The sequence below is a fragment of the Contarinia nasturtii genome, unplaced genomic scaffold (assembly GCF_009176525.2).
Source record: "Contarinia nasturtii isolate CC-2019 unplaced genomic scaffold, AAFC_CNas_1.1 Cnas_scaffold_2367, whole genome shotgun sequence".
Classification (NCBI taxonomy): Eukaryota; Metazoa; Arthropoda; class Insecta; order Diptera; family Cecidomyiidae; genus Contarinia; species Contarinia nasturtii.
Window position 1 is genome coordinate 651286 of NW_022199689.1, and position 14619 is coordinate 665904.

General features: G+C 34.1%; 5 protein-coding genes across 5 annotated transcripts in view; 2 read left to right on the plus strand and 3 right to left on the minus strand.

Annotated features, from left to right (window-relative positions):
- The window catches only part of LOC116348360 (protein KTI12 homolog), a 27034-nt gene extending 25418 nt beyond the window's left edge, over positions 1-1616 (minus strand). Inside the window, exons 1-2 of the mRNA XM_031779339.1 lie at positions 1290-1616; positions 885-1216 (exon numbers count right to left, since the gene is read on the minus strand). Of these exons, the coding sequence (XP_031635199.1) occupies positions 885-1216; positions 1290-1554 (597 nt within the window). The 5' untranslated portion in view covers positions 1555-1616. The remainder of the gene's footprint in view (positions 1-884; positions 1217-1289) is intronic.
- A 94-nt stretch (positions 1617-1710) lies between these two features.
- LOC116348357 (phenylalanine--tRNA ligase beta subunit) lies at positions 1711-4131 on the minus strand. Its single transcript, XM_031779336.1, has 4 exons — positions 3984-4131; positions 2788-3848; positions 2227-2590; positions 1711-2147 (listed from the first exon to the last, which is right to left on the minus strand). Exons 1-4 carry the CDS (start codon positions 4027-4029, stop codon positions 1846-1848), a joined length of 1773 nt encoding a protein of 590 aa, XP_031635196.1. The 5' UTR covers positions 4030-4131; the 3' UTR covers positions 1711-1845.
- Positions 4132-4508: 377 nt separating this feature from the next.
- On the plus strand, positions 4509-8732 carry LOC116348261 (melanotransferrin). The gene is made up of 7 exons (XM_031779179.1): positions 4509-4692; positions 5374-5804; positions 5957-6090; positions 6154-6314; positions 6384-7548; positions 7622-7809; positions 7891-8732. Exons 1-7 carry the CDS (start codon positions 4626-4628, stop codon positions 8295-8297), a joined length of 2553 nt encoding a protein of 850 aa, XP_031635039.1. The 5' UTR covers positions 4509-4625; the 3' UTR covers positions 8298-8732.
- A 351-nt stretch (positions 8733-9083) lies between these two features.
- LOC116348344 lies at positions 9084-11336 on the plus strand. Its single transcript, XM_031779323.1, has 2 exons — positions 9084-9370; positions 9440-11336. The coding sequence occupies exons 1-2, from the start codon at positions 9284-9286 to the stop codon at positions 10964-10966; spliced, it is 1614 nt and encodes a 537-aa protein (XP_031635183.1). The 5' UTR covers positions 9084-9283; the 3' UTR covers positions 10967-11336.
- On the minus strand, positions 11325-13626 carry LOC116348345 (kelch domain-containing protein 4). The gene is made up of 8 exons (XM_031779324.1): positions 13391-13626; positions 13078-13321; positions 12932-12993; positions 12444-12864; positions 12266-12367; positions 11990-12199; positions 11647-11856; positions 11325-11549 (listed from the first exon to the last, which is right to left on the minus strand). Exons 1-8 carry the CDS (start codon positions 13502-13504, stop codon positions 11374-11376), a joined length of 1539 nt encoding a protein of 512 aa, XP_031635184.1. The 5' UTR covers positions 13505-13626; the 3' UTR covers positions 11325-11373.
- Positions 13627-14619: the final 993 nt, after the last annotated feature.

A 14619-nucleotide genomic window follows, 5' to 3' on the forward strand; every position in this document is an offset into this window, starting at 1 on the left:
CAAAAATATGTATTGGGGGGTTTTTTGGCACGAGAAAACCGAATCCGACGTTAGTTTTGAGATACAATCAATTTTTAATACAGTTTCCTTGAAAAAATCACAAAAAATTTGGATTTTTGTATGGGAGCCATGCCTGTATGCTACCTTAATGACGTGAAACTTTTCACAGACTATTTTTTACACAAAAGTATAACATTCTGAAAATTTGAAGAGATTTCAATTAAAATTAGGGGTACCTCCCATACAAAATTTTCAATTTTCGGCTCAAAAACGAATATTTTGTATGGGAGGTACTCTTATTTTTGGTTGAAATTTCTCCAAACCCTCCAAATGATATTTTTTTGTGAAAAAAATAACCTGTACAAAGTTTCACGCCATTAAGGTAGTATAGTTAGTTATGAAAAGTGTTTCAAAAATAATTTTTATGGCAAAATTAACGTCAGACATATTTTTTTATAGTGTTTTGTTAGAAAATGAAATACTTTCAAATGTCGTACAAATGGGTTCATCATGAAAGTGTGAAAAATCTTTTCTCGAGTACTTCTGTTATTAAATAAAAGAATATTTCGATGCCAAAGTTGAGTTTTTTTGATCTCGAACTTTACGCCGCTTGAAAGGCTTGAAAAATCGAACAAGTATTATTTTGAACTTGTTTAATAAAATACGCAAATACCACCGTGCGGAAAAGTTCGTCTTACTCCCGTAAGACTCTTTATTTTTACATTCTTTTACTGAAAACAACATTTTTCAGAAAATCTTTTGTCTTTGGCTTTGACTGCGTAATTTCTCTATAGTTTGACTCTATTTTCAACGCAATATTCGAAAGAATTTGTTGAGTTTATGTCATTTTTTTTCACAGATATGACAATCGACGGCACACTTACATTTTGTGTTGCAAGATTTGGTGGTGGTGGTTTACGATCGTATAAAGCGGCATAAATATCTTCGAATGGTATTTGTGATTCGGGCAACAGTGTGAATAATGGTGAGTCCCATCGATTGTTAGCTATTGGTTCTTCGTATCGAAGCATGAGTGCATCAAATATCTCACGTGTATACGGAACTGTGGAGTTATCACTCTCGCTAGACTGAATGACGTCTTCGGCGTTACGTTGTTGATTGAAATTCCATGCAGTTTCTGGTGGAATAGCACAGAATACAGTACATTGGGTCGATCGGGCTGCTTTGCTGGCACAATAAAGCTCATAGCGGTAGCCTAAAACGAAAGGTTTTTTTTAAATTGGTTTCCTTATATTTTTACTAAAAAAAGTACAAGACTTAATCGCTACCTTTGATGTAATTGGCTCCATCCAAAATGACGACATTATCTTTGGTCAGTAACCGTACTGTTTCTGATTTCAAATCAGCTCGAATGACTTTCTCCTTTTGCGAATCGGCATAATATTCGTTTTTTCTAAAACCAGCTTTTGGTATTGCCAAATTTTCACTAACAACATGCACCGTTTTGTCACGTTCCCGAAAATGGTCGGCCAACTCTTTGCATCGTTTCGTTTTCCCACTTGATGGGAATCCCGTTAAAATAATCAAAGGCATTTCTTTCTAGTCGGATTATATTCCAAAATAAAACAAAACGTGCAGTGATGACAAATTGACGTATCTGTCAAAAACTATGTTGATATTCAAAATGTCATATTGTTCGAATTCGAAAGCGTCTAATTCGAAATTGTCAAATGTATGAAAAGAGGCACATTTCGTACTACTAATAAAATAATATTTTTATTAAATTTGAGTGTGAAAAATAGATAGCCGGCACTTTCAGCATTGAGAGCAAAAATATATGACATTTTCATTTAGGATAAATTAATGAATGTTTAAAAACAATTGTTAGACGAATGGTTCGATATTAATTTCGAAAACACTGCATGGATTGGTCAGTTCATATGCTTGTAAAACGTTTGGATGAAGAACGCCAATTTTTCCAATATTAACACCTTTGTATTTGATATTGGCACATCTTCCGGGGAAATAGGCTGGATCTTCTGTAGCATCTAAAACATATCCATTTTCACCTTTCCATGGAACCTCAAGTAACTGCATAACCCGATCCAATAGTCCGTGTACAACTTCAAAACCGGCTGATTTGTTGCAGTTAACAGCAACAAGTCGTCTTTCATTTCTCGCTCCAACTTAAAAGTTGAAAAAATGCAAAAAATCAACACCATTAGTATACCGAAAGAAAGTGAAACAAAAACAAAAGAAATGTACCTTCAGTTGTTTCATCAGCAAGAACGACATCTGAGATTTCAAACATCTTCAATGGCAATGGCATTCTTTTATTGGCCGCAACTGTTTTTAGAACACCCGACAATAGGCATGTACGTGCCACTTGGAATTCAAGCGTTTTCGGATTGGAAATGTGTACAGCTGGGATGTCTTCAATTTTCTTGCCAAGTTTCGTTGAAATGTCTTCGCGCGAACAAAGTGAAAAGGTAAGCGCTTCGGTAAAACCGGCCTGAGCAACTTGTTCACGCAATTGTTCGGTCAATTTATTCAACGGATATTGACGTCCAAAGTGCATGAATGATGGCAGTGTTCGGTTGATATTATTGAATCCGTAACTAATGGCAACCTGAAAATGAAATCAATGTTAAGTTGTTTTACATTCAACTAAAATGATTTGTATAATAGCAAACAACGCAATCAATCGATATGATTTAGAGAGGTTCATGGAATTTCCAATTTTTTTCCGTCTCTCTAAAGTTTATCATTTGATAGTATGATTCATTTGGCCATATATATTGTGTAATTCTGTATTTCAACACTTACATCTTCGTATATATCGCATGCATGGATGACATCATGACGTGTTGGTGGAATTTCCACTTCCAATTTGTCATCGGCCTTAAGTGTCGATTTCAAGCACATTCTCGTCAAATTATTGGCAATTTCTTCCGGTGTCAATTGAATACCGATATATTTGTTGGTCGCTTCTGGTAGAATCGTTTCCATACGATATTCAAGCTCTGGATAAACAATTGTTTCACCATTTGAATTGACAACTTCACAATACTCAACGTGGCCGGGTTTTGCGCAATACACCGAAAAAATTGAGACTAATGTGTCCAAGACTACCTTTGCTTTTGTCAAATCGGTGGCCGTACATTCGATGAAAATATTTTTCGTATTGACTGAGATCTTCGAGTGATCACCATTGATAATTGGTGGTAATGATAAAACTCGGTCTTTTGAATCATAAATCACCGGATACACTGGTGAATCACGAATGATTGGCAAATAATGTTTCAATTGTGCGTGCGTTGAATAGCATTCCATTAATTCAACGCCATTCATCTCTTTTGTTTGATTCAACGGAATGAATTTTATATCGGTCGGTGGTTTTGCGTTATAATAAAACGGACCTTCGATGGTATCCAAATCATGGGTTCCCATTGCGACCAGTTTTCTTTTACGGCATATGTTTTGATGCAATTTATCTTGAAGTTCAATGAAACTATCGTATGCATTCTTATTAAGAGTGACATCACGCAAAACTGCTGCCACAGCAAATGGACGAATTTTTGCCGTATCGCCAAGAATGATTAATTTTTCTGCCGCCTTGCCAGCCGGTGGATCGACACGTAAATAACGTTCTGGCTGTTTTGTACCTTGGAACACCAGTAAAGCGGATACAAGACCTTCCAAACACAATAAATCATATCGATTTGCCGGAATATCAATACGATAAATTATCTCTTCGGATGCTGATTCGGTTGCTTCAACTGCACCTTGTTCTTTCGTCAGCATTTGCTTTTCCGTCGTCACTTCGTCCAATTCCAGGCCAAAAGCAAAGCACAAAGTTTGAAACTCATCGTCGGTATAAGTTTTACCTAAGGTGAGAATCACAAAAGAAAAGAATTAATTTAAAATAATCGACGAATAATCGAAAATAATCGAAAAAGAATCAATAACAATTATTAAATAATAGAAAGGTAATTTTTAAGTGAATTGCCCCTAAATTTTACCCAATGCCTCAAATAATAAATCTCGTTTTATGTTAATTGTTGGCATTTTCTTATATTTCTTTTATTCACTGCACAAATTGAATAATGTAAATTTGCCGTCAATACTGAAAATAGAATGAACACAGTACACGTGAAGCTGTCGCGTTTACTGTCAATGCTGGACATTGTCAAATTAAGCACGGTTCTTTGTGAATTGGATTTTTTTTTGGTCTGGTTCACAGTGTGAACTTCACACGCATTTAATTTGAATATATCTGAATTGTTCACAATGAACTTTCAAGTTTTTATCAAAATTCAAATAGTTTACGAGATTTTCAAGTCTTTCTTATTTCAAGTCTTTCTTCTATTCGCCTTTAGGATGAACTATTGAATTTTTTCTCAAACTCAATTTATATTTACTATCAAACAAAAAACGTTCAACATCATGTAAAATAATGTCGTATACATTGGTATTAACACTGTTAATTTAACAGTGTATCAAAATGTCAATTTTACGATGACTGTATAGCGTTGTCGATTCATTCATAGTAAGGGTGTGACATAAACTCGTATTCACTGCGATTGGAACTTGCGTTTTGTGCCTTCGAAATTGTATTTTTGTGTTTATAATTCAAATGTTTTTGTTTAATCATCACATTGAAAATGTTGCGTGAAAATGTCAGAGCCCTTGTGGCTGTTTGTATTTTTATAATTTTACCATTTTGCATCGGTTAGTATTAAAACAGATATAAATCAAAATATGTGAAATGTTTTGTTTGTATATTGAATGTTTGATGTCAACGCCCAAATTCAGTTGATTACAATTATCACAAATAAACAAAAATAAAACTACATACTTGTGACGAAAAGCGATAGAAACTGTTTGAATTTCAGTCAGAATCTGTTTGAACAACTAAATAATTCATAAATTTATTATATTTCATCAATTTTAATGGACTTTCATTAGACATTGTTTTCTACATGTTTATATATGTATGTGTGTGTGCGCGTGCATATATGTATAATCATTGTTACGACATTTATGCACTTTATATTACACTTGTTTATGAAGTCCATCAGAATTTTGTGTGAATGTGAATGTATTGGTGTGAAACTTGTTGTTTTACAAAAATAGCGTACATGCTGTGGTTTCCTCTTTGTTTCGATTTCTGTGTGTTTACTGTTTATTGATATTCAAAAATAATTGGAAGATGAGAATACAAATTGTCTGAATGACATATCCATTGACTGGAGAATGAGTCATTGAGCGAGTTGTTCGAATATTTATCTTCATCGCTTCCTAAATGTTCACATCTTCATCGCGCTTACTAAATCATACTTTATTTACTAAAAAAAAGAACAAAAATGTTGAGAAATATATATATATTCATTGGTTAAATTTTCAACACAGGTCAATACTATGAAGTGGAACGAACGAAATTAGAAAAATTAGTGTGGTGTACGACTAATGAGCCCGAACAATTCAAGTGTCAAAATTTTACGGCAGCACTCGAACGAGATCGTGCATTGTTCGACGATAATTATATCAATACAACGTGTCATCAAGCATTTTCAACGGAAGAATGTATCCAATTGATCGATACAGAGAGGGCACATTTGATGTCATTGGATGCTGGAAATGTATTTATGGCCGGTCGTTATCACTCATTAATTCCAATCATGCAGGAAAGTTTTGATGGTGGTTTTGTGAATTACTATTCGGTTGCTGTTGTTAAAAAAGACACACTACATGACGTGACATCGATTCGTGATTTACACGGTAAACGTGCATGTTTTGCTGAAGTTGGCAGTCAAGCCGGTTGGACCATTCCAATTCATACGGTGAGTTTACGACTAGTTTTCGAATATTGAAAAATTCAACTGGAATCCGCAAAGATTTTTTCACTTTGTAAAAATGACAAACAAGTAGTTCCATATAGAATTTATAATAATTAAAATTCCGTTTATCTAATATTTTCTGTTTGGTTCTAAAGTTACAATATGAGGGCGGTATGGAAGTGATCGATTGTAATAATCATGTGAAGAATGCAATAAACTTTTTCGGCGAATCATGTGCACCAAACTCGCTAGTCGATAGATATAATCCGATTGGCGATAATTCCGACAGGTAAGTCAACGAAGAAGAAAATAATCAACACATTTGATAAAACATTATTTGGTATTCATTTAGATTGTGTGCTTTGTGCATTGGAAAAGTGCCTGGCGGTAAATGTACGCATCGTGATCCATATGCTGGTTTTGAAGGTGCATTCAGGTGTTTGTTAGAAGCTGGTGACGTTGCTTTTTTGAAACATACCACCGTTAGTGAAATGATCAATAGCAAACAATTTCGTAAGTTTTTATAACATTTTATAAAACGGAAACAAGTGTATTTTATTTAAAAAAAAAAATTGTTTTTAGGTTCGGTGAGTGCAGACAGTCTTGAATTGTTGTGTAAAGATGGTTTACGACGCCCATTGTCCGAATATCGTCAATGTAACTGGGGTTTGGTGCCATCACATGCAATTGTTACATCATCGGCTCGATCATCGCAGGAACGAAAGCACTACCAACAATTTTTAACACGAGCTGTACAATTGTACTCGACAAAACCGGTACAAAATGTAACAACAAACGATCGCCGATATGAAGGTTTCAATCGATTCGATACAAACAACGATGACAAGTATTATGATCAAAAATATTTGCAAGATCAAAATAGCCAATCAAACTCATGGAATCCATACACTAACTCATATGACAACAATAAAAATAATAATAACAACAACAATAACAATAATAATAATGGCTATCGAAGCAATTTAGATAGTAGTTTTGAGACCGAAAGTTCACGATTTGATAGTAATACAACGCAAACGTATGAAAAATTCGATATTTTTGCATCTGAAAGTTATGGCGGACGATTGAACCTTTTGTTCCAAGATGCAGCACGAAATCTGGTGCCGATTAGAGAAGACGATCAAAGCTTTGGCGGATATTTGGGTAGTGCATTGCAACAAATTTTGGAAGTTCGTCAATGTCCTGTTGGTCGTATGACTTTGTGCGTCACATCAGATGCCGAAATGGATAAATGCATTAAAATGCGAACGGCTTTGAAAGCGCAATTGATCAAGCCAGAAATGAGTTGCTTTAAGGGGCACTCACACATCAATTGCATGCAATCGATTCGTACGGGTGTTGCCGATGTTGCCGTTTTAGATGCAAGTGATGTGTACACAGCTGGTTTACGCTATGACTTGATTCCAATCATATCCGAAGTATATAATTTGGGCGAACCAGAGTATTATGTCGTGGCCATTGCAAAAGAAGAAGATCCTAGTACCGAATTAACATATCTTCGTGGAAAGTATACTTGTCATGCTGGCATGAATACAGCTGCCGGATGGGTGTATCCAATGGCGTATTTGATTTCAAATGGCTGGATTCGACCATACGGTTGCGATAGTATACGTGCTGCGTCCGAATATTTCACCAAATCTTGTATACCAGGCGCAATAAGTCCAGAATATAACATCGGTGTACCATATGATAATCTGTGTGATTTGTGTCACGGAACTTCGTATAGGTAAATATTATTAGAGAATTTTTCATAAGGTTTTTTTAAAATGAAAAACAAATTTTTCGATTGGAAATTACAGATACTGTAGACGTGATGCTTCCGAAGATTATTATGGTCATACGGGTGCGTTCCGTTGCCTGGTCGAAGGAGGGGGTGATGTGGCTTTCGTTAAGCATACAACAGTTATGGAAAACACCGGTGGAAAACGAAGAGAATGGTGGGCTCGAAATACTTTGAACGATGACTTTGAACTTCTTTGTCCAGACGGTGCGTTTGATATTCAACACATTTTTCCTTCCGCTAATTATAATTATATTCTTTAAATTTTCATCTCTTCCACAAAAACAGGTACCCGACGCGATTTGCCTGATTACAAGACGTGCAATTTGGGCAAAGTTAAAGCAAACGCAGTGGTGACACGTGGTGCGGATGGATACAATGAAACTCAAATCAATGCATACATGAATCTTTTTACCTATGCTCAACAATATTATGGTCGTAAAGATGCTGATGCATTCAGTTTTAGCATGTTCTTTTCACCGCCACCATATCATGATCTGATTTTCCAAGATGCCACACAACAATTGCGTCCCGTTCCGAATGACAAGAGACGATACGATTTGTATTTGGGTGGTGATTTTATGCGTGCAAAGCGTATAACTGACTGCGATGCCGGAGCCATGGCTCAAAAATTCTCGATAAGTCTGGCGATCATTATTCCATTACTTGTCGCTTTTACATTTACACATCTATAAAGGAGCCATTTTCATTAGGTCAAAACATGATCAAATTGCTCATGAATCTCATTGTTACGGATGTAAAGTATCTGTATAATTCGAAACACCGTCCAGTAAAACAAAAATAGATATTTTTTCGCACATATCTCCAACAAATCGATAATGATCGATTCAAATGACAATTACCACAAACATTATTAGTATTAGTATATTATTGATCGAAACTTATTGAGCAGATTGAACTAATAAGTTTAGTTTATAAGTGAAATTCCGTCCAGAATTTGTATTTTTTTTTCACGAGGCCTTACAAATACAATAAGAGCAAAGTTTTTTTTAGATACATGATTTTAAAAGATGATTTTTTATGACAGTTTTAACGTTTTTTGATGTACAAATATGTTCGAATGTTTGAATGTTTAAACACAGCAAAATAAATCGAAAATTTCTCGAAAAGGTTCTATGTTGGTTTTATTTTTCACAATATTCACAATTACAATGTAAATAATAACAATATATTGTTAAAATCACTTAATTACTTAATGTGACCTTTACGAAAAAGATTATCTTTTACTGTGCCCATTTCTAAAAACATTTTCTTTAAAAAAAGAAAACAAAAGAGTCATCCGCAGCTATAAGGTATATAATATAAACACACGTAAACACATCTTCAGGTACAAGTTGGATCTGATGACATTCTTGGAAACTTCATGAAATGGGGTACAATCTTTCATAGCAAATGGGTATGGGTTTACATCAGTCTTCTTGTGTTTTCTGTCAGAGCAACACCATAGCCCAACTCATACTTTAAACTGAATTTAAAGAAGTTCTTTTCTCTTCAAGTTCGAACAAAAATAAATTCAAAAAGTTAGTTCAACAAAATATTTACTTTTTCAGTGTTTTTGCAGACTCTCATTGATGTTTGTGAAGAAAAAAAAATAGATAAAAAAATACTTTGCATTATTTTCAAATTCATTAAACATTTGTGGTAACTAAAACTATTCAATATGCAACGATGGAAGGCATTCTTTAAAGGTGAAAAAACAGACAGGACAATTCATGTTATCAGATTTGAATCTTTGCATGAAAAACGGGTAAGTTGTTGGAAATTCATTGGAATAATTTATTTTTCTCTATAACACGTCTCAATCATTTCATTTCAGAGCTATATGCAATCAGCTTATAAATGTTTTAAACGTTTTGGCTCAGTTCATACAATTCGCACAGCATGCGTTGACTGTTTATTTATTCAGTACAAAGACGCCAAAGATGCTGCCAAAGTGTTGAAAATCTCCCAAATTGAGATCGATCATATCAGGTTTAGAATATTGCCGGCTGATAAATTTCATGATCAAATCACCGGTTGCTGTACTCACCATGGACATATTTTTACCGCTCAAACTAATAATCTGGTAACGATTATTAAGGATTCATCAAAAAATATATTAAATGATTTGAACGATGATTGTCTACGCCAAATATTCCGAAACATACACAGCTTAGTGGATTTTTGTACTGTTGCGAATGTGTGCAAAAGATTTAATGCAATTGGTGTGGAAATATTCTCGTTAAAAATTAATCAAAAAACATTCGCTTTAAGTGAATTGAATGTGAATGGTGATGACACACTGTTACGGCTTGAGCTTTTTTTAACCATGTTTGGTGCATCGGTACAAGCCGCTCATCTAAATTTTAATGATTTACATTTTGGAAATACGCCGAATGCAGAAAATTTGGCTTTAAAAATGATCAATAATTATTGCAAAAATCTTCGATCTCTTAGTATTTTCATCGGATGTAACGAAAACAAAATTAATTGGATGGAAATCCATTCAGTTCTTCCGATGTTGAAATATTTGAAAATCCATTTACATCACAAAGTAATCAAAGTTGACTTGTTAACCGATTTCATTGCGGCTTGTTGTATGTTGGAGACAATGATAATTGATTGCGGATGGGATTTCCAATTGATCTTGCCAGAAATTACATTTCCCAAGCTCGTTAAATTTAAGTTACCAAATTTCATATATCCTCAACTGGACAGATTTTTGAGGCATAATACTCAATTAGAAAGGATTAATTGTTTTAGTTTTGACCATGTTCGATTCATTGGTTTAAATATGTTGAATCTTCGAAAATTGACTTTGCAAGGGGGCAGAACTGTCGAAGATGATGTGTTGAATTCAAAATCTCTTAATAAAAATGTCAAAATTAAATTAGAGAATTTATTTACGGATGGTCGTGACATCGGATATGTATGTCAACTGAAAAATATCACAACCATTTGGGCTGAAGTTTGGGCACCTTTTAGAGCAAATCATTTGATTTCATTGGCAAAAAGTCAGAAGGAACTCAAAAAATTGACGCTTTATATACTAGATCCAAAAATAAAATATCCAATTGATATGATTAAGTCCATGTTGAGCTATGCAGATAAACTGGTCGATATAATAATAGTATGTGGAAATGGCCTACGAATTCAATTCAATGAAAAAGATTTCGATGAAATTTTGAAAGTTCTTGAACGCCGTCACAATTCTATCAATTTGAACATTAAGTTCACAAATTCCTCTTTTTTATCTGGAAAGTGGCATACTGAATGGGAGAAAGAGAAAATTATTATCTTCAATGATAAATCAAATCGCTTGAATGTCATAAGTCACTATATTATGCCTCGTAGTTATTATTAATAAAAGTGTCCGAAATTGTTTTTGTTATCACATATGTCGAAATCGACAATGATCGATTCAAATTATAATTACCACAAACATTACGTATAAGATGATCGAAACTAATTGTGCAGTTTGAATTCATAAGTTTAATTTAAATTCCACCCAGATTTCATATTTTTTTCCGAGGCCTTAAGAGGTCAATGTCGTTGGCCCCCCCCCCTAATTTAGTGCTGCTGAATCGCATATACTATAATTGGCCTTAAGGCAATAATTATTTTCTTCCGAGCAAAGTTTTTTTAGATACATAATTTTAAAGGATGATTTTTAACGGTTTTTGATGTACAAATAAACAGTAAAATGAATAAAAAATTTTTTTTTTGAAACGGTATTTTTAGGTTTTATTTTTCACATTGAATTGTAAATATTTAATCAGTATCCATTCCACTGGTATCATCAGATTCGTCATCGGACTCATCATCATCGTCGTCGTCGTCGTCACTGTCACTTTCTGAACCGCTTTCCTCACTCTCCGATTCCATCCACTCACATGCAGCCAAATCTTGTTTGATTATTGTCTTCCATTCATCAAGCTTGTGTAAATCTATTTGAACAAGAAAATTGAAAGACGTAAAAATTCAAAAATTCATCAATGAAACCATCATTTCACCAAAATTGAAAAAAAAAAATGGTAAAATTACCAAGTGAATAGAAATCATTGAGTGTGTATTGTTTCGATCCGTTCTCATATTCTCCTCCATACAGATATAAGGTCCCTTTGCATATAGCCATGCCGGGCTTCATTCGTGGTGACGGTGCATTGTGGCCTTCTAATTTCGATGCTGATTTTACTTTTTGTGATGATGATGAGCTACCGCCAACGGTTATTGTAAATACACCATCCGACGAGACTGTAAAATACCGAGATTATATAATAAATTAGAAATGAAGTCGATGGGAGTTAAAATTGAAAATGAATTTGGTTGGATCAGGTTGGATTATGAACGAATTTTTATAAAAAAGAACCAAACACCCTCATATAACCTTGAGTTGTGGCTTTTGCATCTGTATCCATTCCTTCTTCTTCTTTTTTATCTTTCGATTTGGTTGATTTATCTTTTTTTCCTTTTAACTCAATCAAACGCCAAGTTGGATTGGAAAGATCCAGCAAATGCATTTCATTACTAAACTGTCCATCGAGATTTTCTTCATCTTCATTAACATCAAGAACACCGCCGAAAATGTAACCTTTACCTAAGGGGAGAATCACAAAAGAATAGAATTAATTTAAAGTAATCGACAAATAATCGAAACCTTTACCATTTGCAGCGACAGCAACACTTACACCACTTCTTGGTGCCGGGCGATAGCCTCCAGGTTTTACACTTGACCATTTCCATAGTAATCCGGATGCATCATTTTCTGATTGAGACGTAAATCATAAAAGAAAATAATAAAACAAACAAAATTATGAAGAATTTCATTAGATGAAACTTACTCTCTGGTGCCAATGCATACATGTCGGAATGTGTGACTCCTCGTTCAACCTCTTTTTTCACAGACGTTTTACTGTAACCACCCCAAACCAAAATCTTCCCGTCTTGCGTTGCAGCCATACAACCAGCACTACGAGGAGCCGGAACAATTGAACCTTTTGCATTGATGCATTGCCATTGATACGATTCCATTGAGAAAATCCAAACATCATTATAATATTTGTATGAAATTCCGGTATCATAAAAACCACCAAATACAAATAGTTTCTTTTTGTGTGCGATCATTCGATGACCACTGCGAGGTGATGGGCTGTTTTGTGTTACAACTTTTTCCCATTTACGTGAGGCAATTCGAAAGACCCATAAATCACGATAGTGATAGAATTGCATTTGAGATGGTGTCGAATGTTCACCGCCAAATAACTGAAACACGTTGAAAATTATTTAGACATTGTTCAAAGTGAAAATAAACAGAAATGAGGTAAAATACCCATAATTGTCCACCGTCCGAAGCAACTGAGACCATTTGGTGAGCTGATCGTGGACCGGGTCCTGTGATTTTCAAGCGAAAAATTAGCTTTTTATTTTAAATGCATCTTATAAAAAAGTTCTCTATCAATATTTTGATACATTTACCTGCCGGGGCCATCACTAATTTCCATTCATTTTTCGGAATATTGTAGAAATATAATTCATTGTAAACGGATAATTTTTGTCCATCGTAATGTTCGCCGCCAAAAAGTATGAGCTCTTCTTTTTCGGGGTGCGCACAAAATGAGAAATTACTTCGTGGTGTGGGTGGTGACACTACAGTTTCTGATACAGTTGTTCGCCTTTGTTCATTTGCCTCAAGAGTTGCAACTATATTCACAATATCGTCCTAGAAAAATAGCGGAAAATATTCAATGAGTTTAAATCATTTTCAAATAGCCGCACATTCAATCCTAACCTCTCCGATTTTTTCGAGCAGTTTTTTTTGTTTGGCTGCCAATTTTTTGTCCGTTTTCATGGCAGTCTTTTCGGCTCCCTTTCCTTTCTTCTTATTTTTATCCTTTTTTCCCATGTTTGCGTGATTTTTGCAACGTTTTTCAATCAAAATGTTACTATAAACAATCCAAATAATATGCGTGTAAATGTGCTCTTTCAACACATGATTTGACAGACAATGTCAAATCAACAATGTACATGCTTTTCGTTGACAATTTACTGGTTGACAGTTTCAACGTAAGTTTTGTCAAACAATTTATGTCTTCTATGCAAATTTATAAACTGAATAAAAGAAAGCCGTTGAAAGGCTATACAGAACTTGAAAAAATTGTTTTTATTTTGAGAAATTTTTATATTTTTATAAGGCTTTAAAAATATATATTTTTTTAATTATAAAAAAATAAAAAAATTAACTTTCTATCGACCTGTTTTTTTTCTTGCGAAAAAAAGTAAAGTCTTTCGACTAATCCGTTGGAACTTTGTGTTTGAATAATTACTTCATTCTTTCATTTTTTTGTTGTTTAATAATAAATAGCCTTCTCACAAAAACGGTAAAATTACACTTTAAATGTTTTAGTCTCTGGCTTGTTTCGAAAAAGTTTCCTTGTTGTATTTATTTCAAATGATCTACGTCATGCAACACAAAATGATCTCATAACATTCATATCATATTTTGAATCAAACTGGGGCAATGTACTTTTTCAACTAGCATATTTGTCAAGTTTTGCACAGACAATCTGATAAACAATACCGTCTGATAATAAAAACGAATGGAAAATTTGAGAAGTTTTCACCGCCTTACAAAAGTTATAAATTATTTTCAAGAACTTTGGCTTTAGAAACGGAATACAATGAAAAGAAAGACAACGAAGCTGACGTGCTCATTTATGTCTAATCTGTTCGTGTTTATGGTTTTATTTTTTTAAACAATATATGTATTTGTTATCACTTAGCTCAAAATTAATATGGGTTAAAATGTCCCAAAGTGCTTTGTTTTTCACATGGCCTTGACTATTTAAGGTACATAAAGTCGCAGAATAATTTGTATCGTGATCAATCAGGTAAAAACGGTTAATACTTTATGAAGATTTGCAGTGTCGTTCACCCAATGCACAACTCAGCACAAAATGCAATCTTTTTTCATGATCACAATTTTTGTTTTGGCAATAACGATAAAAAAAAACCGGTTCT